General features: G+C 42.5%; 1 protein-coding gene across 1 annotated transcript in view; it reads left to right on the top strand.

The window, feature by feature from the left end:
* The window catches only part of EPB41L5 (erythrocyte membrane protein band 4.1 like 5), a gene marked incomplete in the record, with an annotated part of 2576260 nt that overhangs the window by 926555 nt on the left and 1627030 nt on the right, over nucleotides 1-22675 (top strand). The window contains 1 exon segment of the mRNA XM_044060661.1: nucleotides 5373-5442. Coding sequence (XP_043916596.1) covers nucleotides 5373-5442 — 70 coding nt within the window.

The following is a 22675-nucleotide window of genomic DNA, read 5'->3' as shown; positions in this document are numbered from 1 at the left end:
CTATTAAAGAAAACTTAGGAAATATTTTTTTTTGTCCTAAAAATCTTAGAACATTTGCCATTTTTCAGTTTTTTTTCCCCCCGCAGGACACAATTGCCCAAGTGGGACAGGTGGTAGTCGTAATCAGAACAGCATTTGCAACCTCTAGTGGCCCGGGCTTCAGAAGTGGCTAGGCAACAGTATAAAATGCAGTTAGGTTGTAGATGCCTTTTCAAGTTCAGCTGACAGAAACTATGATCAGGATGTATATGGTTGTAAGGCCAAGCCATTCCAGTAACTTTCGTGTCAAAGATTCTAGACTTCCCCCTTAGATAATGACCTCTGTTTTGGCTCACAGGCTGACAGTTTTCTGAAGTGTTTGCAGGAGCAGGGCAAGACAAAAGATTGTCATCAGATTCTTCTTTCTTTAATTCTCTGGTACCATAGAAATTATCCAGCAAAATCTACCTCCTTTGCCTAGAGAGATCCTAGAATACCTGTTAGGCAAATGAAAATTCCTAAGAAAAGATTCCTAGTAAAACTCCAGGCTGCTCCTTTTGGGAGGCCACAGTTTGGTAGTTTGACCCCTGTGACTATATTCCACCCACCCCCCTCTCCAGACCCAATTCCTCCACACACCTATCAAAAAGACGCGCACTCTTTTTTTTACATTTTGGGAAGCAATAACCTTGGACAAAATGAGTCTTGGGCTTTATCATAGAGGGTTATACCATGTCTTGGGAAAGCAACCCATGTCCTGATGGAATACCCCCACCTCCTCCCTACTGGATAAACCTGCTAGACTCTGTCATGCAAGATTTGTTGGCTCAGGGACCCGTAGAGGGAGATCCCTTCATCCTTTATAAGAAAAAGATTTTTGTTGAGGATCTTTTATGCCCAAAGAAAAGGGGTCAGTGCAGACATGTCGTAGATTTCTTCCCACCCCTAAACACCTTTCTGAGAATTCTCTCTTTCAAGATGCTGTCTTTACAAACTCTTCTACCCTTCTTTCTTCCTCAAGCTTTTTTAGTATCCTTAGACCTAAAGGATGCTTATCTTCATATTCCCATCTGTCCTTTCTGCAGAAAATTTCTTAGGTTCTTTACTGGGTCGTCACATTTTCAGTTTACAGGTTTGCCCTTTGGTCTTTCTACAGCTCCAAGGGTTTTCACAGTGTCTGGCCCTATATTGGCTTTCTGCTGCACCTAGGGCATGCAAATATTCCGTTACCCAGATGATCTACTCCAGGCTTTATTCACGGACACTTTTGTCAAACACCTTTGTGACAGTGTTCACCATCAACTGCAAAAAATCCTAGCTCATTCCCACCCAACAAACACTGGGATGCAGCTTGGACATGTCTGTCATGCACACCTCTATTCCTCAAGAGAAGGTCACCGCCTTAGCCAACAAGTTTATAGTGCTTTCCAACTAGGGTCATTGCTTGGCCAGACAAGTTGTTAGCATCCTGGGACTCGTGGCTGCCACTATCCCCATGCTGCCCTTTTACCAGACTACACATGATGAAAATACAATGGTATCTGAAATCAGCAAGGTCCCAGCACTCTCACCCTCTCGATACCTATATTCCCCTTCTTCCTTGCATCAAGAAGGAACACCTTTATTGGAGCAACCAGGTTATGCTCAACACAGTCATTCATTCACTCCAGCCCCACACAAACATGTCTTGTTTACTGATGCTTCATACAGGGTATGGGGGCTTGGATGGGAAACCACAGAGTGGAAGGGAAGTGGTCTGCCCCTGTACTCAAACACATCAACGTAAAGGAGATGTGGGCACTGCTAGAAGCCCTACAGACATTCTTACATCTTTGGAATCCAGGCAATCTGCTGGTGCACACTAACAATATCATGGTGATGTGGTACATAAACAGGCAGGGAGGCACAAGATCCTACCCCCACCTTTTGCTGGTTGGCACAGGAGCTCTGGCACCTAGCCTTTCAGCTGAGTCTTATACTTACAACAACATATATTTTCTCTTTTTAGAATGTATTAGCAGACTGGGCAGCTGTGGTGGTGCAGCGGTTAGCGTTGACGCTTCGCAGAAAGAGGTTTTCCGATTCGATCCTCGGATGGGGTACCTTCTGTGCGGAGTCTGTATGTCCTCCCTCGGGTCACGTGGGTTTCCTCCGGGTGGTTCGGTTTCCTCCCACATCCCAAAGACATGCTGTAGGTGGATTGGACACTCTAAATTGGCCCTAGGCATGCATGTGTGTGCCTTCTGTGGAAGGCTGGGTGCTGGACTGGCAACTCGATACTGTAAAACTCCACTGACAGTCATGAGCAGACAGGTGATCCGCTGTGGAGACCCCTAACTGGGAAAAGCCAAAAGAAGAATGTATTAGCAGACTCTTTACGCAGGGACATGGAAGACCCTCACGAATAGTGTCTGAACTTAGGTTTTCAGATCCATAACTCACAGATGGGGACTCCTCGGATAGACCTGCTTAGTTCCTCCAAGCATCTACTCCCACTTTTCCGTATAAGAAACCCATCAATTTTAGCGTGGAGAACAGATTCCTTCTAATGGACAGGAAAATTCTTTTATACGTACTGCCATCTGACTGTGCTCCCAAGGCTCCTACTCAGCATCCCGAAGGAATCTCCAAAATTCCTGCTTCTGGCGTTGTTCTGGCCAAGACATCACTGGTGCCCTCTTCTGTTTCACTTATCAAAGGGAAGTTACTGGAGAATCCCTCCAGAACCATATGTAATCACTCAACAGAAAGGGCAGCTTCCTCATCCAAATTTGACCTCACTCATTCTAACCCTCTGGATGATAACATTCTAATCCCTACAAAACGCACCTTTTCTGAAGAGGTTGTCCAAGTCCTACCAGTAAACCTAACACCAGAAAGTTATACACAGCAAAGTGGAAGAGATTCTCAATCTGGTGCCTTAAGCACAAACTCCATCCCCTTTTCTCAGACTCCACTACAGTACTCCAGTAGTTTGACTTGTTACATTCGAGGTTGGCCTACTCTATTAAGGCTCACTTATCTGTCATTAATTCTTTCCTACCTTTGGATGCCCCTCTCATGCCCAGGACAGAAGTCAAGCCTTTTTCTGAGATGAGGTTTACAACTTAAACCCAAAAGGAAGCCTGTTGCCCCTCCATGGGACCTTAGTTTTGTTTTGGAAAAGCTCACTTTACCCCTTTTGAAGTGGCTGTTTCGGCTGTTCTTAAATTCTTGGAAAATGGGGCTTCTCCTTGCCGTGACTTCAGCCCGCAGGGTCTCAGAGCTCTATGCTGTCATGGCTATTCCACCCTTCCTCATCTCCCACATAGACAGGGTAAGCCTCAGGTCAATCCTTTTTTCATGCCAGAAGTGGTTAGCAAACTAACCCAGTCAGTCAATAAATCTGTCTACCTTTGTCCCCATTCCCCAAAATGGGGGGAAAAGAATCTTGCACTCCTTAGACATTCACAGATAATTGTGGTTTTACCTGGACAAAACTAAGGTTATCAGAAAAACAGATTAGCTGTTTGTCTCCTTATTGGACTTCAGGTTAGGACAACCAGTTTCCAGACTATTGCTTCCTGGATCTTAAAGGCTATTTCCTTCTGCTACTCTTACCATGGAAAGACTTTACCAATGTGACCAAAAGCACATTCCACTCCAGTAATGGCTTCATCAGGTGCCCTCTAAAAGAGGTTGGATATCACATTTTTTTCGAAAGAGCTACCTGGTCATTTGTTCACACTTTCACAAAACATTGCAAGGTAGATGCCTTCTCCAAGTTCAGGTCAGAGTTTGCTAGAACAATTCTGTCTGGTCTCCTGGACACTGTATTCTCCTTCATTTTAAGCTTTCCACCCTTCTCTCTCTCACTACAGCTCTGGTAATGACCCATCTGGTAAGAATACTGCAACAGTGACACAGTCAGGAACATAGTACAGTTTTTTAAGATCTTTATTATATTAAGTTCTTAAATAACTGTACTATGTCCTTACTGAGTCACTATTGGAGTATTCCTTCCCTCCCACCTTCTTCCCTCCTCTCTTCTTTTCTCTTCCTATTGGAGCAAACACTATGCCTTGCTCTCATAGATGCACACTTGTTATCCCAGGATATTACATCTTTTCTGAGGTGGAACTTGAATTACCCTTTTCAAACTAAACTCCTCCTAGCTGACCAGTCTCCTTCCTCTGTTCTTTTCTGGCTGCTGCTGATTTGGAGATAGTCTGAGGTTGAAGCACGTACATCTGATTTTATACCCCTATGCCAATGAGCGGAGGTCATCATCTGGATGTACGTCCTAGGAAGGTAAAGTATTGATACCCTGGCTGAATGTCCATGAGCTGCAGCCAGTCTGTAAAGAGTATTGCAACAGTGATCAGTAGGACATGTACTGTTATGGTAAGTTCTTAAACAACTGTACTTTCCAGTACTACTGAAATAGATTTATCTGTTATTGAACATATAGCCAACTATGTATTTTGCAAGTAATATGGAGTATGAAATTCCGTAATCTACTCCTATGGATGTATATTTCTCAAAACAAGGTCCTCATTACTTTCTGCAGATTATGTAGAACACTACGATGCGTCTTTACCCTAAACCATGACATCATTTGTTTACATACAGAATTATTTTGTGCATTTAGCAACATTACTATTCTGCTCAAGTCATACATATGTAATGTTTCTTGCAATAGTATGGTTACTTTATACATTGCACTCCTATATTGCAGTCTAATGACATCCCTACAAAAAAAGTAGTCATGTAACATGGATATTGTCTTAACAAGGCTGTCTGTATAAATACGTAGGTAAGAGAATAGACAGTTCAGTGTGTAGTACTGTGCCTTAAAGCTTGTAACGGCCCGTATGAGACTGGTGTGCCACCAGTAAACTCTAACTCCCTTTGCATGGTGTGCTGCTTGCTGCTATCCCTGCGTAAAATTGATTTGTAGTCTTTGAGTTCTACTTTCAAGTAGAATGAATGACTTGTTTACTAGTCTGTTATGCTATCTTTAGTGTTCCCAAGTGCTGCAGTTGGCTATCACTGGCCTGACTGGCAGTACATAAACCATGCTGGGCATCTCTGTAGAGCTAAGATGCTGTTTTATAGTCTTGTGTTCATACAACATCTAGATTCCAACAAATTATGGCAATGCCCTGTAAACAAAACTGTTGGCATTTGTTTATTCTTTTTATAAATATGAAATTTGGTACAAGGAGCTTGATAATCTGTTAAGAGAGACAGTTACACTGTCCATGTAATGTAACATACAGAGGCACGTCTTCCTTGATGCATTTTGTCTTGGTATGAGTTGAGAGTTCACTAGCATAACTTGCATTTTAACAGTGAATTATCATCCTGTGTGTTACAATATCTCTTACTTAATGACCTTTGCTGTTTTTTAGGCCTAAAATAACAAGGCTGGATTTTAAGAAAAGCAAGCTGACATTAGTAGTGGTAGAAGATGACGACCAAGTAGGTAAACTTTAATGTGGTTGAATTCAGATAAATGTAAATAAAGCTGTAAAAGTCAGGTTTAATGAAAAGAGGTGTGTGTTATTGTATGAGTCTGAGAATTACTGGAGATGTCCTAATATTCTAATGTTGCAGTATTCTTAACATGTGGGAGATCCTCCACCCCAAACGACATGATGTTTGACGAGTATACAACAGCTTTTAGCTACTGCAAGTATATGGAACATCAGCCATAAAAATGATGTCTACACATACAGTCCTCAGAACCTACCTGCTGCCATTCGGAATGCTTGACTTGTATGTCGGTCTGCTGCCTGTGCCCGTTATGCTGCTTTCAGGTAAGTGCCCCATTGGGATTTACTTTTTTATTGCTACTGTTTTTTGGTTTAATTCATGTCATCCAGGAAGGGCAAGTTTAGGTGTGGAAGGCAAATTTCACTTAAGAACTCCACAAAAGTCAAAAAGAACACTGAGGTGTAACGGATTCAGACCAAGCACAATGCCAGTAGGGGTAAAAACAATCACCTTTAATGTTGAACCATAAATTCTCACATAACATTAAGCGCTTTCATACACACTGAGGTGGACTTCATCAGAATAAAATACACCATTTGAATGTGCATTTAAATAACCCATTTTGGTGCCAAAGGTTCACAGAATACTTTAAATTTAAAGTGAACCTATGCCAGTAACAAAACACTACATAGTTCATCTGAACTCACCCTACCTATATAATATACCAAAATATATATAAACAATACATCATATAAATATTACATACATTGTATATATTAATGAATAAATCAAATGAATTGACTAAGTCCTGCTAAAAACTTCCACAACTGTGCAAAATGTAAAATAAAAGTACAATAAAAATACACAAAATTATCAATGTATATACATATATAATAACATCAATTCATTCTAATCCAATTACGTTAATGTAATGTTGTATCCAAAACTCTCCATGATACCTACATCATATACTGTGAATACGTAATCATGTTTGTATGAAAGACAACTGAACAATAAAATAGTGCTCAGTGAGCATAACCACATAAGGGAAACTAGTGTAGTTAATAAATTAACGTAACTGTAATATAGGTTTTATAGTAATATATTTGTTAAGTCCAGGCTCCCTTGCCGCATTAGTTAATATTTGCCACTTGATTTACTTCTTACCAAGAAGTGCTTTAAAATTACTCCCACGTAGTCCTAAACTAATTTGATCAAGTATTGCAAATTTAAATATATGGGTTTCTCCATATTTGACTATGTGTCTATGTAAGGCATTATTTGTATCCCTCTTTCTTATACTATATAAGTGAGCGTAGATTATTTTCTTGAGTTGCCTCTGTGTTTTTGCCTATGGTAGTAGCTGGGGTACGTCATACATTTGGCTAAATATATAATGTATTTTGAATTGCATTTACCATATATGAAGTTAATTCTTCTCCTATTGATATTTTTTAAGACTAGTCCTTCAGCCTCTAATATAGCATGACATTGCCCACAGCCACCACAACGCCTAGTTTGTGTATTTGGATCTCTTCTTACTTTTGATATTGATCCATTCTCTAATTTTCTCTTAATGTTTGCACCCATTTTATGAACAAACACTGGCATATCACCTATAATCTTCCTTATTCCTTGATCAGCCACTAGAATGTTCTAGTTCTTTCTTAGTATATTTTTTATACTATTTACATATGGGGAATATTCCAACACGCAAGCTCTATTATATTGAGTTGCATTACTATTTCCAACTACTGAATTTTTAACAAGTTCCTTTCCAAATAAAGGGGGATATTTATTCCCCCATTCACTTACTACATAATTCAGCATACTTATTGGGTTCCCCCTTGATACAAACATGGATGTAATATAATTTACTTCATCAGTCATGTCATTATACATAGACGTCATACGGGCAGCTCTAATATATTGTCCTTTAAATATATTCCACATCATATTCCTTGGACGATTACTGGAATATTCCAGGTAACTGTTGGAAAAAGTACTTTTATAAATTCTGGACTTAAAACCACTACTAGTGTTGGAAATATAGGTATCCAAATAAGCTATTCCATCAGGACTACTTGTCCCATAAAATAAAAATATCATCCATGAACCTGGAATAATAAGACCCATACTTGTAATAACTGCTACTAAATAAGTGAGTGGTCTCCCATTCTAACATAACCAAGTTGGCGAACATGGGGGCACAAGCCGCCCCCTGGTTTGTCAGAAATACTCCCCTTCAAAACATATGTAATTATAATCAAGAACCATTGACATGAGTTCCATGATTAAACTAATATTGTCCCATTCCAGGTTAGAGTATTTCCTCAACTATTAAAAAAAATCATCCAAGCCCTGTTTTCTTGTTTTCCTATGGGGTAGATTTTTGAATGACTACCTGAAACAATAGGGCGAAAAGGTGGCTTAGTAGTACATTTATGAACTTTTGGTATACCTACTATGGTGGCCAGAATAGGATGTTCAACCTTTAAGTAATTGTACGTATCTAAGGTGATACGATTATCTAACAAAAATTCGTCAAGGCATAGGTCACTATGTTTATAACCTATATTAATTTCATTAATAGACACGATTTCATAATTCCCTGATTCATATAAAATTTTATACATCTCAGTAATATGTTCAAGGGAATCAAAAATAACCAGCCCTCTCCCTTGTCTGGTTTCATAATTCTTATACCATGGTCATTGATCAGCTGTGCCAATATATCTCGTTCACCATCAGATAAGTTGTCATGAAACCACCTTGACCTTATATCCTTATATATTTTATATATATCGTATGTCACTGATTTTTCAAAGACATCCACACTAGAGTGGGTGAGTGGGAATATATGCACTTTTTTTCTTTAATTCACCTTGAACAATAGATTGTGCATAGCTAAATTTAATTTCCTAAGATAAAGCTTAATTTCTAAAATAGTGTCCACAATATTAAATTTGGTTTTAGGTATAAACTTCATACCCTTAGACAATAGGGTGAAATGTTCCTGTTTAACCACTAAACCATTATAGTTGTATATCTCAAAATTGTTATAACTGCTAACTATTCCATCAAAAATAACTGGACCTAATGCCTCACATAAATTCGTCATGCTCTACAACTGTCTCAACCTCTCTCCCCATCTCGAATCGCCACGATATGTCTGATTCCAATTCTGTCTGTATTTTTTTCTCTTCCAATCCTTTCTCCATTCCGCCTGTTCCTGATATTTCCCTCTTCTCGAAAAATTTTGACCTTTATTACCTTCATAATTGTTCATAGGTACTGTGTTTATAGCACACTTTACATTGTCCTTTTTACCTTTAACATCCCCTTCCTTACAAGGGTACGCTGTATTATTATTATATTGGTCAACGTTTTTAATGAGCAGTTTCATGTAGTGAAACCCAAATTTTATTAAAAAGCAAATTAAAATCAATGACTGTTCATCCAACACTAACCCCATTGGCACCTTAAAAAATCGTAGTCCCATAGGGACAGTGTTTAAAGATATTACTTATGCATTATCAATTTTCACCCCTTTAATAGCATTCAACATTTTACCCAACAGATAAATCTTTTAAAGTTCCATCAAAAACAGTGCAATGATTCCCAACCAGATTGTCAGGTTGACTTGTAGAGTTAGTCAAATTCTTTGGATAAAAAATTGTCAAGTTGGTTAATACCCTGCCAGACACTAGCTGTATGGTTAACATAGCCGCTAGGGCTTGAACTGCCTACTACAGTACCTTTTTGGTTACCGTTGTTTCTGTTGACTGCCATAGAATGTTTTGGTGTTCATAGGGCATTTGGGTCTTGCCCCAGTCCGCTGGAAGTCTTCGTCGATTTTGTAGACTGAAAATTCAAAAGTAAGCTCCTTTTGTGATAAAACACACTTATTGCCAGAATCACATGTTATTTTTGATCCTCTGGTTTCCAGAACTGCTGGCCTGAAAAAAACAGCCCCCTGGCCGTTTGGAATATCCATGTGTGACTGGCTGCCGCTTGTTGCACGCTAACGTTCTACCTTGCGTGCTCTGGCCCTTGTCCGACTGAGTAAAAAGCTCAATCAAATCAGTAACCTCCCCTGTTAAAATATGGACTTCCGACTGAAGTCTCTGCAGTTCATCTAATTTCACATAAGGACAAACACCATCCTTACCTTTTTTGTCTGTGCCCAAATCACGACCAACGTTCCTGTGCTGTTTGTCAGGCCTTTGTTCCAAAGACCTTGTGAAGCTGTCTTTCGGCTTTGAGTTTTTATACATTTGAAAAGAATACCAAAGGACGTTTTAGAGGGTTCTTGGGTCCTTCTACAAAGCTGACTTTGAAGAGGATGGTCAGTAAGCCAAGACCTGAATCCTCTTCTGCTGTGCCGCTTTCCATCGACGTATCCCTTGAAGTTAGTGAAGACCCGGAGGTACGTTTGGAGGTTAGGTGTGGTTCTTCGGCCAGTGGCACCTTGGAGGCCATTAAAGAATCTGATCTAGGCATGTCCTCAGGGGCAGTGCAGATGTCTGTATCGAAAGGTCAAGGGGAACCATGGCTTGTAGTGTCGGAACGGTCCAGAGAGATACCTCAGATTCTTGTAAGGGAAGAGGTCCTGGTGTCGGTCATTGAAGGCCGACCTACGTCGGGTCCTTCCACTTGTCATCAAGCAGAGGTACATGTTAAGGGGAGAAAAAAAAAACTAAGCATCTTGTGGCTCCTAAGTCATCTCAGTCAGTTTGGGATACTTTTTCACAGGAATTGATTAAGGCTCTGGCTCCTAAGCTGCCTCCTGCTGTTTCTGCTCCCTCCTTTACTTCTCCTATTAAGAGGGTTAGAGAACAGGAGATGTTATGTAGTCCTATCTCGTCGTAATTCTTGCTGGATGGGTTTGGAGCTGATATTTGGCCCTGACTCTGCCGATACTAAAGCTCGAGGGCTTTTACTGGCTCGAGGCTAGCCCCTATCCCATGGTGTTTCACGGCAGTTCCCCAGATCTCGTTTGCCGCGAAAGCTTCGAGGTTGTGTCTTACTGGCTCGTTGCTTAAGTAAAACAATTTTTTACTTTGTTTTAACCACCTTTTTCTATATTATATATTAATAGTTTCTTCTTTATTGTGCGACTGTTTTTGAAAGTTTTCAACCCCTGTTCCCCCCTTAGGACTGTATGGCCTGTTTAAATTAGAGGGCCATAGTGCCCGTTTAAGTTAGAGGGCCTTTCCTCCCTGTGTGTGTGACTCTTAATATTTTTTTTTCTTCTCTTTATACTTTTATTGTAGTAATACTTTTATTGCCTTTGTTCTTAGTGTTTAAGAATGTCTAAAGTTAAAGACAAGGATCATTGCCCTTCAGGGTTCAAAAAATGCGACAGGTGTGTGCAGAAAATGTGTCTTATAGACAGCCACACCAGTTGTGTATATTATCTTGGCGAAGCCCATTTACAGGAACCCTGCACCTTCTATCACGCTTTTAGTACAAGAGTGTTGAACGAAAGGAAGAGAAAACTTATTGACAAGGGGTCTCATGACTAGTTCCTTCGAGGAACAGCTGGAACTTGGTCAGACAGCTCCAAAATTTTCAAAGTGAAAATGATCGGCCCCTACTTTGGAGCCGACCAAACAGTCTAAAGCGTCAGAACCAAGGAGTTCCGGTTCCAACTCTGCTTCATCTTCCGTGCAGTTGATTTCATCGGTTCCGAGACAGTCTTCGGTACCAAAGATTTTGAGATCTACTTTGAGATCTCCTATTTTGGAGAGGAGGAGGTCTCCTTCGGTCTCCACCAGATCCTCCAGGACCCTATCAGATGAGGACATCGAGAGGGTGGTGAAAAGGTTGCTTTCGGATCCAGCTCTGGCTAGAAAATTGACCAATCCAAAGGTCTCAGAGCTGACCCCCATACCGATCACTGTTCCTCCTCTGACTGCTTTGCTCTCGGAGCCTATTATGGCAGGTTCCTCTGTCTTCGACCGTTCGGCTCTGGGGATTCAGCCCGTTTCCTCAAAGCCAATTACTCTATCCTCAATGGCTCAATCTAGATCCGAGGGTTCTGGGAGCCGACGCACTCGTGTCAACTCCGAGGGGACAGACACCCTGGGTTCTTGTCAGAACCGACCCTCCCTCTCGGAGCTTCGTCTCGGATCCCACTTCTGCTTAGGAGCCATTCCCTCTTGCTAGGAGTCGACTATCCGCCCCCTTGGAGTGGAGGTATTCTTCAGAGTGGGGGGGGGGCTTTAGAAGCTATAGAGAAGGTTTTATCCTCTGCCAAAGCCATTCCTTTGGAACCTGTGTCCCACCAGCAGCAAGGTGGCAACCTCTTTCCCCCTCTACCACCCCTACAGTATAGGGAACCAGAGGCCCAAGTAGCCCCCATTGGAGGCATCCCCCCCGTCTGAGACCTCCCCAGATTATCCCACTGGAGAGCTCCCTCAGAAGAGGTTATGTAAGAGGAAACATGTCGACTCCCCTGAGTTTGTCATATCAGACACTGATTTAGAGGAATCAGAAGGGTCCCCTAGATCTCTCTCTGAGGATGTCTCCTTCTCTGACATCCTGGAAATCCTTAGACAGAGAGATGATTGAAAGACCTCTAACCCTACTGAGGATGAATCGGTGTATCTTGAGGCCTTTGGCTCCCGACCTTCCACTTCTTGGGTGACACCGCCTTATAGCCAACTTTTGGGGGTCATATCATGGAAAGCATGGACCTCTTCAGATTCAGTGGAAGTCGTCCCGAGGAGGCCAAACAAATTTATGACAGCACCTGAGGACAAGCCTTTCCTTAGCAAGGGAGTTCCAGTTGATGCTATGGTGGTAGCAGCGGCCACCAAGAAGGAATTATCTGAGACGTATTCTAATATCCATCCTCCTAACAAGTCCAGGACGATGGATAGGAACGGGAAGCGTACTTTTACTTCAGCGGTATTTACATTAAGATTGCTGAATTATCTTACTCATTTTACTCTTCAGAGGGATCTCCTGAAAGAGTTAGGAGATGCACTCCAGGGTTCAGTAGTTCTGGGTTCCATGGACAAGGTTTCTGCACAGTTGTTCACCCTTACTTCCATAGCTAACTCCTCCTAGAGGCTGATCTCATATGCGGCAGAAGGAGTGAGCAGGGCAGCCGAAGCAGGAATATCCCACAGGAGACATTTGTGGATGCGTCTTTGCAATTTTACGGAATCCTTCAAGTCTTCCTTCACTAACGTTCCCTTTGATGGTTCATCTCTTTTTGAGACCCCAAGTGAAAGAGACTTTGACTAGGTGTGAGCAGGAAGGAAAAACCTGATCTGTCGTTGGAGTCCATTTCTCTCTTCCAGCCAGACTCTATCCCAGTGGTTCCGCAAATCCCAAAAAGGTTTTCCTCAGGCACAAGGTCAACCCTCCCCCAGGGGCAGAGGGGGAGGATATAATGGAAGATGCCGCCATCACGGCAGAGAAGGTACGCAACATCAGGGAGACAGAGATGCTTTCTCTGATTGTCCCTTCCATCGACCATGAAGGGTTGCCTGACTGTCCATCTCTGGAGGCAGTCGGGGGTCATATATCGCTGTACCCAACCGCCTGGCTAACTATCACTCAAGATAGTTTGGTACACACAGTAATATCCAGAGGTTACCCGATTCCCTTTATTTCCGAACTCCCAAAAAGCCGGTCTCTTCCATACGTACCACCCATTCAATTCGACCATGCAAAATCAGAGGTCATCTCTTTGCTGCAAAAAAGAGTCATCCAAGAAGTCCCCACAGAGCAAGTAGGATCCGGAACTTACTCTCTATTCTTTAGTTCCAAAAAAGATAGGGGACTGGAGATCAATTCTAGATCTCAGCAGGCTCAACAAGCATGTAAGAAAATCAAAGTTCCGAATGGTCACTCTGCAGTCGATATTTCCCTTTATCGGGAAAGACAACTGGATGTGCTCAATCGATCTCCAGGATGCCTACTACCACATCAAAATGGACAGGTGCTCCAGGAGACACTTGCGCTTTTGGCTGGGAGCCAGTCATTTTCAGTTCAGAACACTGCCCTTTGGTCTCACTGCAGCCCCCAGAGTGTTTACCAAATGCATGGCAGTGGTAACGGCTCACCTGAGATGTCAAGGATTCCAGGTGTTTCTATACCTAGACGACTGGCTCCTCATTGCTACCACCAAGCATCAACTCATAAGGACCAGGGACGGGACTCTATCCTTGTGCGCCAGCCTAGGCATCACTGTCAACTTGCAGATGTCCGTCATATCTCCCTCGCAGCATATTGTATAGCTAGGCGTAGAAATAGATACAACCACCATGTCAGTAAAGCTAACGCAGGTAAGAGTGGAATCTCTATACAGTCAGATCCGATCCTTATTAAACAAAGAGTTCAGGCCAGAGTAGTCCAAATCTTAGGGACTATGGCTTCCGCTATCTTATTGGTTCCTCTTGCTCGCCTACATATGAGGATTCTGCAGTGGATGCTATTTGCACAATGGTCTATGCAAGACCTTCCATTGTCTCACCAGATATTAATAACAAACGCATGCAAAAGGGATCTGATATGGTGGTTACACCACTTGTTCCTCCCCAAGAGAAAGCAGTTTTGACCACAGACGCTTCCCAGATAGGGTGGGGGGAATTATCTGGGAAAGACAGTCCAAGGTACTTCGCAAAACCACGAGAACCACTTGCACATCAATGTTCTGGAGATGAGAGCGGTGCTATATGCATTGCAAGCACTTCACAGCTCCCTTCCCACTGGAATGATTGCGATTCAGTCAGGCAAACATGTCTGTCGTGTGTTACATAAATAAGCAGGGGGGAACCAAGTCTTACCCGCTTTGCAGAGAGGCCTTAAGAGTTTGAAAATGGGCGATGGATACTTGGCGCCTCCTGATAGCAACGCATATCCTGGGGAAATCCAACGTAATAGCGGACAAACTCAATTCTGATGCCTCACGAGTGGTCCCTGAATCCGATGGTTGCGAAAGAGGTCTTTCACAAATGGAGCCAGCCTTGCTGCAATCTATTTGCCACTCACCTGAACACCAAGTGCAGCAGCTACTTTGCCCTCATTCCCCATCTGGGGATGTCACCCAGGGATGCTCTAGTTCACGATTGGCCCCCGGGGCTTCTTTATGCTTTTCCTCCTTTTCCACTCATACCCAAAGTAATACAGAAAGCAAGACAGTTGAGGAGTTCCTTGATCCTCATTGCACCTTACTGGCCTCTACAAGTTTGGTTTCCTTTCCTGTGGCCCTACCTCTTGGAGGAACCATGGATTCTGGACCCATCTCCAGACCTCCTGGTTCATCAATCGGGACAGTTCCATCCCTCCATCCACACCCTCAAATTGACAGTATGGCTGCTCCAATTCCACGCATAGCCAAGTGTGTATTCCCTTTTCCCCAGCGGTCAAACACATCCTAATTTCATCCCATAAACCTTCCACTCAGAAACTATATTCTAGCAAATGGAAAAGGTTTTCCCTTTGAGCTATGAATCGGGGCTTAGATCCATATACGGCTACTTAGAATCCATTTTATCCTTCCTAACAATTTTTCACGAAGGAGATGCAGCCGCTACAGTTAGAGTTCAATTAGCTGCCATTTCCATTTTCCATTTTGGTTTCATGGGAAATCCAATCATGCAGCACTCCCTCTGTAAAACCTTAAGTAGTTCTTCTTAGGTCCCTAATAAAACAACCATTAGAACCCTGGGACTTAAACTTAGTCCTCACATCTTTGATGTCTGCACCCTTTGAGCCATCCTCGTCATCAGACTTAAAATTGTTATCATGGAAAACCTTGTTCTTGGTAGCTATAACATCTGCTAGGAGAGTCTCGGAACTACAAGCTCTAACTATTCGACCTCCTTACATTATCTTTCACAAGGATGGTCTCTTTCAGGACAAACCCTTCCTTTCTTCCTAAGGTATGCTCCCAGCACAACCTGAATACTACCATTGAGCTACCTGTGTTTTTTTCAAAACCACTCTAATAAATCAGAGTATAGACTTAATCAGCTAGATGTCCATAGGATACTCAGATTTTATATACACAGGACTAAAGAATTCAGGAAATCTTATCAACTTTTTGTTTCCTTTTCTGACAAAAGGAAAGGCTTGTCTGTTTCAAAAATTACTCTTTCAAAATGGCTTTCGGATTGCATATCCTTTGCTTATCAACAAGCTGGTAGACAATTACCGGTAAAAGCTAAAGGTCACTTTACTAGGGCTGTAGCTACTTCATGTGCCTTTAGATCTAGGCTCCCAATTGATACTATTTGTGCAGCAGCTACTTGGGCAAGACCACATACGTTTGTCACTCATTATAAATTCGATTTGGCCTCCCAGGGCAGGTCATCCTTTGGGTCCACTGTGTTGAAGAGTCTCTTTGCTTGAGCCACCTGGGATAAAGGTGCTAGGGACGCTGTCCCATCCAGCAAGAATTATGGTGAGATAGGACTACATAACATAAAGAAGCTATGTACTTACCATAACGTTCCATGTTTGTAGTCCATCTCGTCTATATTCTTGCTTATTCTTTCTTATATCCAACTCCCTTCCTGTTTCTGGGGGATCTGGTGGACCTTTTTTGGGGCTGCCTGACATTGCTCTTTATTGTCCACCTGGAATGGCTTATGTTTCTAATCCTTTGCTGTATTTATACAGCTTCTTTCTTATTACCTGATTAGGTATTTATTGCTTTTTTTGCAAACTAGATCTGGGGAATTGCCGTGAGGCACCACGGGATAGGGGCTAACCTCGAGCCAGTAAAAGCTCTCGAGCTTTAGTATCAGCAGAGTTGGAGCCGAATATCTGCTCTGAACTCATCCAGCAAGAATAAAGGCGAGATGGACTACAAACATGGAATGTTATGGTAAGTACATAACTTCTTTTTTTCAGAGGATTTGTCTTCATCTGACGAGGATTCCTTGACTTATTCAACTCAAATTACATCTCCTTTACAGTATTCTTCTGAGAAAAAGTCCAATGTTGCAGATTCTCCAGTGGAAGAAATATCTTTTGGGGAAACTATTAACAAGATGAGAGGATTTTTAAATGGGACAGCTGTCAGATTTTTGAGGTGCAAAAAAGATATGACCTTTTACAAATGGAATCTACTTCTCCTCCTTCTGTGCCACCTGTATTGCCAGCATTTTTGGATACTTTTTCTTCTGCTGCTAAGGCCCCTGATTCTCAAGCTCCTACACCTAAAAAGCCTGCCAGATTTTATAAGGTGCCTGACTACTGTAAATTCCTTTACAAATACCCTTCAGCTGATCCTGGTGTGGTATCCATTGCTTCAGTCAAATCTTCTAGGTTATTCATCCTCTAAGCTTCTTCCTTCAGATAAGGATAGCAAGATTATGGAAAGACTTGGGAAGAAGTTTTACACTTCTGACTCTCTAGCTTTCTGTGCCATTAACTATTGAACACACATGTTCAGGTATTATTTGGCTCTTTATCAGGCCACTCAAGTTCTTTCAGAGCTTCCTGATTCCAATATTAAAAATCAGGTTATGTCCCTTTTAGGAGCTTCTTCTGAAGTGGCTCGTCACTCAGTCAAATGTAGTTGTGATGCAGCAGAAGCATCATCCAGAGCAGCTGAATCTGGCTCTGTCCTTCGAATGTATTCTTGGTTGAGGCTTCAGCCACTGTCAGATGACATCCAAAGCAAAACCGATGGATGCTTCTCTGGATAATAATGCTCTTTTTGGTACTGCAGCTGCAGACTTATTCAAGTCATTACAAAAAAGGGAAATGAACTTCAGGACTTGAAACGCATGTTTGTCACCTATTGCTGAATTTTACAGAAATTTATCTTTTAATTACTCTTTTTCTCAGGAGACAGAACAGGTCTATTTCTCCTACTAGGCCTAAGAAGGCTGTTAGAAGACCACCTCAGCCTAGAACTTTTCTTTCAGGTTCTAGTCCTAAACGGTCTTTTCCAGGTAAGTCAGGTAGTCTGTGACTACCAACCTCTTCCAAGTGATACTCTCTCTCTTCATCTATCCCCATCACTTCCTGTTTGGGCAAGTTTAACTCTGGTTTCCTGGGTTCTCCATTATCCAGTGCAGATATTTCATGACTTGGAAAAATATTCCTCCTTTCAGGGACATTCTTCAGACTCGTCCAAACTAGTTGGATTTGTTTCCACAGATTTTAAAGGATTTACTTACTCAAGGAGCAATTCAACATGTTGTTCTGGCCCAAAGGCGAAGGGGGTGTTTACTCAAGAATGTTTCTTAAGCCCAGGAAGGAAGGTCCATTTTGACCTTTCCCATTTAAACACTTTTCTAAAGGTTCCTACTTTCCGCATGCTGTCTTTACAGACTGTTTCCTCTTATTCCTCCTCAGGCCTACACAGCCTATCCTGGACATCAAGGACACTTATCTTCACATGCCTATTCGTTGTCTTTACAGGAAATTTTTATTTCTCTGTGGATTCCTTGCACTTTCAGTTCTCTGCCTGCCCCTTGGTTTATCCACTGCCCCAGGGGTATTCACAAAGTGTTTGGCCCCTGTGATTGCTTATTGTAGGATCAGAGGTATTCAGGTATATCCATACCTGGACAATTTCCTTTTTTTGGCTCCTCTTATAGACAGTTAATTCAAAATCTGCAGTTTGCCATTTCTCTCTTGCAAAGGTTGGGGTTCACAATAAATTTCAAAAAGTTGTTTCTTTCCCCTTCACAGGATCACATTTTCCTAGGGTGCAGGCTAAGAACAGATCTCATGTTGCCTTTTCTTCCAAAAGAAAAAAATTCTGTGTCTCACTTCCTTCTTCCAGAGTCTTATGTCTCTTTCATCTATAACTGCCAGGGAATTTCTGAGGTTACTGGGGTTTATGGCATCCACAATTCCTATGGAACTCTTGGCAAAACTAGACCTAAGGAAGTTTCAGTGGTACCTCAAATCACTTTGGATGCAGCATGCTCATCCTCTGGTGTTTGTACTTCCTCTTCTCCCATGTCTGAAGTCAGAACATCTTTGCTGGATTCAGCAATTTTCTATGAGTCCAAGTCTTCCTCTTCATTAGCCTCAACCAACTCAAGAGTTGTTCAGACACCTCTGACACAGGTTGGAGGGGAACAATTCCATCAAAAAGGTGCATGGTCTCTGATCTCCTTCTTAAAGGAAGGAGCATATCAATATCAAGGAAATGAGAGCCCTCATACTAGCTGTACAGGCTTTCCATCCTTTGTTTTATCCAGGACCTCTGCAAGTGTTTACAGACAGCACCACAGTCCTCTTGTATGTAAACAAGCGTGGAGGGACAGTCATATCTTCTTTGCAGATTGGCTCTGGTGACATGGAACATGGCAGTTCAGTACAAGGTGATTCTTCAAGCAGTTTACATTTCATCCAATCATAAATTTTGTGGCAGACACACTCAGCAGGTCCATGACTCAATCCCATGAATGGATGCTTCATAGGGATGTGTTTCTGGATTTGGTCCATCGGTGGGGTACTCCTCCAGTGGATGTTTTTGCCTCCCCTCTGAACAGACAACTTTGTTTTTCTGTGCCAGAGTCCCAGGTCCTTCAGGTTTGGAAGGTGCTTGCCCTATCCCTTCTCATGGAAAGGGATAGTTCTTTATGCACGCCCCCCCCCCCTTTCCTCTCCTTCAGAAAGTTCTGCTCAAGATTCAGCAGGACAAACCAAAAATCTTGCTGGTGACTCCCTGTTGGCCAAAACAGCATTGGTTCCCTCTTCTGCATTTAGCCAAGGGCAATCATCACAACTTGCATCATAGGATGGAACTTGTCACACAAGACAGAATATCTCTGCTTCATCCGTATTTGTCAGCTTTATACATCTGACTCTGTGGGTGATAAACCTCCTTTCAGACGCTTTTTTTCTGAGGATGTGCTTATGGTACTGCAGGAGGACAGAAAACCCGCTAGTAGAAAGTCTTACTTATCTAAATAGAAGAGATTTTCTATTTGGTGTCTTTCACATAATCTGGATCCACTGTCGGTGGATAATCCCAGTTCTTTCCTACTTGTGTGAGTTACTTAAGAGTGGTTTGGCTTATTCCTCAATACAAGTTCACTTGTCAGCCATTGGATGCCCCTTTAGCTTCTAGATTAGAAGTGAAACTTTTTCTCAAAGGCGTTCTTCGCATTAATCCTCCCAGGAAGCCAGATGTTCTTCGTGATTCACTGTTGCAGTCATTACACTTAGGTTATCCTGCTGGCAGGCTACCCTCAGTCGTCCTGAATTCCGAAGTCTAGGTCCGGCGTCGGTTGCTATCTCCTCTTCCCTGACGTCAGTGCGCCAGCGGTATAAAAGATGCAGCCAACGCCATTTTCTTCAGTCTTTCTTGCCGCGCGGTGCCCGAAGCATAAGCAGATTGCAAGTGCCAGTCGGCCGACTCCTGAGATTTTCATGTTCGAATTTCAGATCCGAAGTCTTCATTAAAAGCTAAGTACCCCATTGGGGAAACTTTTTTCTTGCTACAGACTGATGTCAGAAAAAGTTAATTGTATTTCTTGTGGAAGCAAATACCTCATAAGGACTTTCATTCTTACTGTATTCCTTGCCTAGGCTCTGACCACGACGTTGCTAGTTGTCTGTTTTCTGCTAGATTTAACCAATGCAGTATTAAGCATCAGTATGATTTTGCATTACACTATTTTGGCAGAAGATTTAATTATACCATGTCGTCAGATAGCCATCCGACTACCGGAATTTACAAGAAACGCAAAGAAAAGGACAGGCATCCGAGGTCCAAAACAGACGACTAGGCTTCTAAGCCAGTCGCCGGTTCGCCGGTTTTCAGTGAGGTGCCTTCGCAGCCCGTGACACCCGCTACTTTAGACCCGCAGGCCACTACCGACTCCCATGTGGAGTCACCTATGCCGCTGGAAGGTCAAGGTATTGGACATTCGGAGACTATTCCGTCAGATGGGTCCAAAGCCTCTGAGCAAGCATCGGCTTCTGAGGGTGTTTTCAGACCAACTCATTTATACATTAAAACGACTTCAGCTTCAAAGGCAAAGACTAAAGCACCCTTAAAGACAAAGAAACAAGTACAGCAGCCTCATGGACAGGCATCCACGCCCAAAAAACAGATGCTCAAAATGGCCGAAGACTTAATTACTTTGATCAGGGGTTCCCATCCCCCTCCTGATAAAAGGCCTAGGCAAGAGATAGAATATGAATCTTCAGATCAGGTTTCCATTTCATCTGATTCCTCTTCTGATCAGGAATACTCTCTTCCTCCCTATGAGGATTCTGATGCTGAAGAATCTATCCCTTTAGCCTCTCCTCCTGAGGATTACTCTTTTGGGGAAACCTTGCATACCATGAGGGAGCATTTCCACTGGGAGAGCCAAGATTTTTCAGAATCTAAGAAAAGGCTCAGAGACTTCCTTTTACTACCACAACACAGGCCCCTAGCTATTCCACCTGTGTTAGACATTGTTGATGTATTTTCAGAGTCCAGTCTGACCCCTGACTCCTTACCTCCAGCTCCTGTTAAGCCGGACAGGTACTACAGGGTCCCTGACTCTCATAAATTCCTATTCAAAAACCCTGCTGCTGACCCAGAAACCATCTCTCAGGGTCCCAAAGGGGTCAAGGCTTCCACTGCAAAAAACCCTACCCCCTCTGACAGGGATTCTAGGGCATTGGACAGATGGGGAAAAAAGATTTACACTTCCGCTACCTTGGCTATAAGGGCTTTAAATTGTCAGTTTCATATGCTCAAATATCAGCAATATATTGTGTCACTGCTTAAACAGAAAATGTTGACAAATTCTGAATGTGCAGAAAACAAAGAAATGCAGGATTTATTGCATGCAGCTGAACAAGTTGGAAAGCATGCTTTGCAATGTGGTTTTGATTGTTTGGAAGCCTCCTGCAGAGCCGCTGTTACGGGTTTGCTTGGTTAAAGGAACAAAGTCTGCCTGATCATGTCAAAGTAAAATTATTAGATGCCCCATTACAGCATGATACTTTGTTTGGTGTTAAAGCAGAAGAGGTGTTAAAGAAAATGGAAGACAAAGCTAAATCTATGCAAACGGTTAAGGATTTCTTACAGGTTCAGCCTCCAAGATTTAGCAGACACTAGCCTACAAAGAATTGGTCCTTTCCAGTGTCAGACAGACCACAAATGGGCAGATACAGACACCCAAGAGGCAGATCCCAGCCCCAGGTTTCATACTGGTCTAAACAATGGGGTGCTTCTACCTCCAAAAGTGGAGAAGACAAATCACAACCATACAGGAAACAGTCCCAATGACTTCCCCCTGCCTGCACCAAGCACTTATCTTCTGGCAGCACCTTTAGGGGGAAAAATAGCACTTTTTTCTCAAAACTGGCACATAACCCAGGACAAATGGGTCCTAGACATAGTGTCACAAGGCTACAAGTTTCACTTCCATACCCTGCCAAGGACAAACGGTTGGCCAGACCTGCCAAAACATCAATGGGCAGAGGCATAAAAGCAAGTCTCATCCCTTATGGACATGAGGGCCATCCAACAAGTACCAGAGCAAGAGCAGGGACAAGGATTCTCTTCAAGACTGTTCACCTGGAGACCAATACTGGACCTATCTATTCTAAATGCATTTCTGGATATACCAAAATTCAAAATGTTGACTCTACAGCAACTTCTGCCCATGCTGGGCAAGAAGGCTTGGCTTGTGACTTTAGACCTAAAAGAGGCATACATGCATGTCCCAATCAGACAAACATGCAGAAGATACCTCAGATTCAAAGCTGGCTCAATGCACTACCAATTCTCTGCACTGCCCTTTGGCTTATCTACTGCGCTCAGGGTCTTCACAAAGTGCCTGGCACCAGTAATTGCATTCTGCAGACAAATACATCCTTACTTGGACGACTGCCTCATTCAAGCAGAGAACAAGGACATTCTATTACAGCATCTGGCATTTGTAAAGAGATTTCTAACAGGCCTAGGGTACACAGTCAATGAAAAGAAATCAAAACTAGTACTCACTCAAGAGATATTCCTGGGTGCAAGCTTAAATACAACTGCCCAGATGGCTTATCTCACACCAGACAAACAAAGGCAACTGACTACCTATTTCAACCTGTTGGTAACAAAGGCCCAGTTATCTGCAAAAAAAAAAAATTTTGCAGGCTTTGGGCTTCATGGCATCCTGCATTCTACTAATTCCATATGCGAGACTGCATATGAGGAAACTTCAATGGTACCTAAAAAGTGTTTGGACATTGCCACAGCCTGGAAACAATAATTACCGTCATTCCGTGC

Source organism: Protopterus annectens, chromosome 2.part0, assembly GCF_019279795.1.
Source record: "Protopterus annectens isolate FY-2018-M chromosome 2.part0, PAN1.0, whole genome shotgun sequence".
NCBI lineage: Eukaryota > Metazoa > Chordata > Ceratodontiformes > Protopteridae > Protopterus > Protopterus annectens.
Note: the sequence above shows the minus strand (reverse complement) of the source record. Positions and strands in the feature narration are given on the sequence as shown.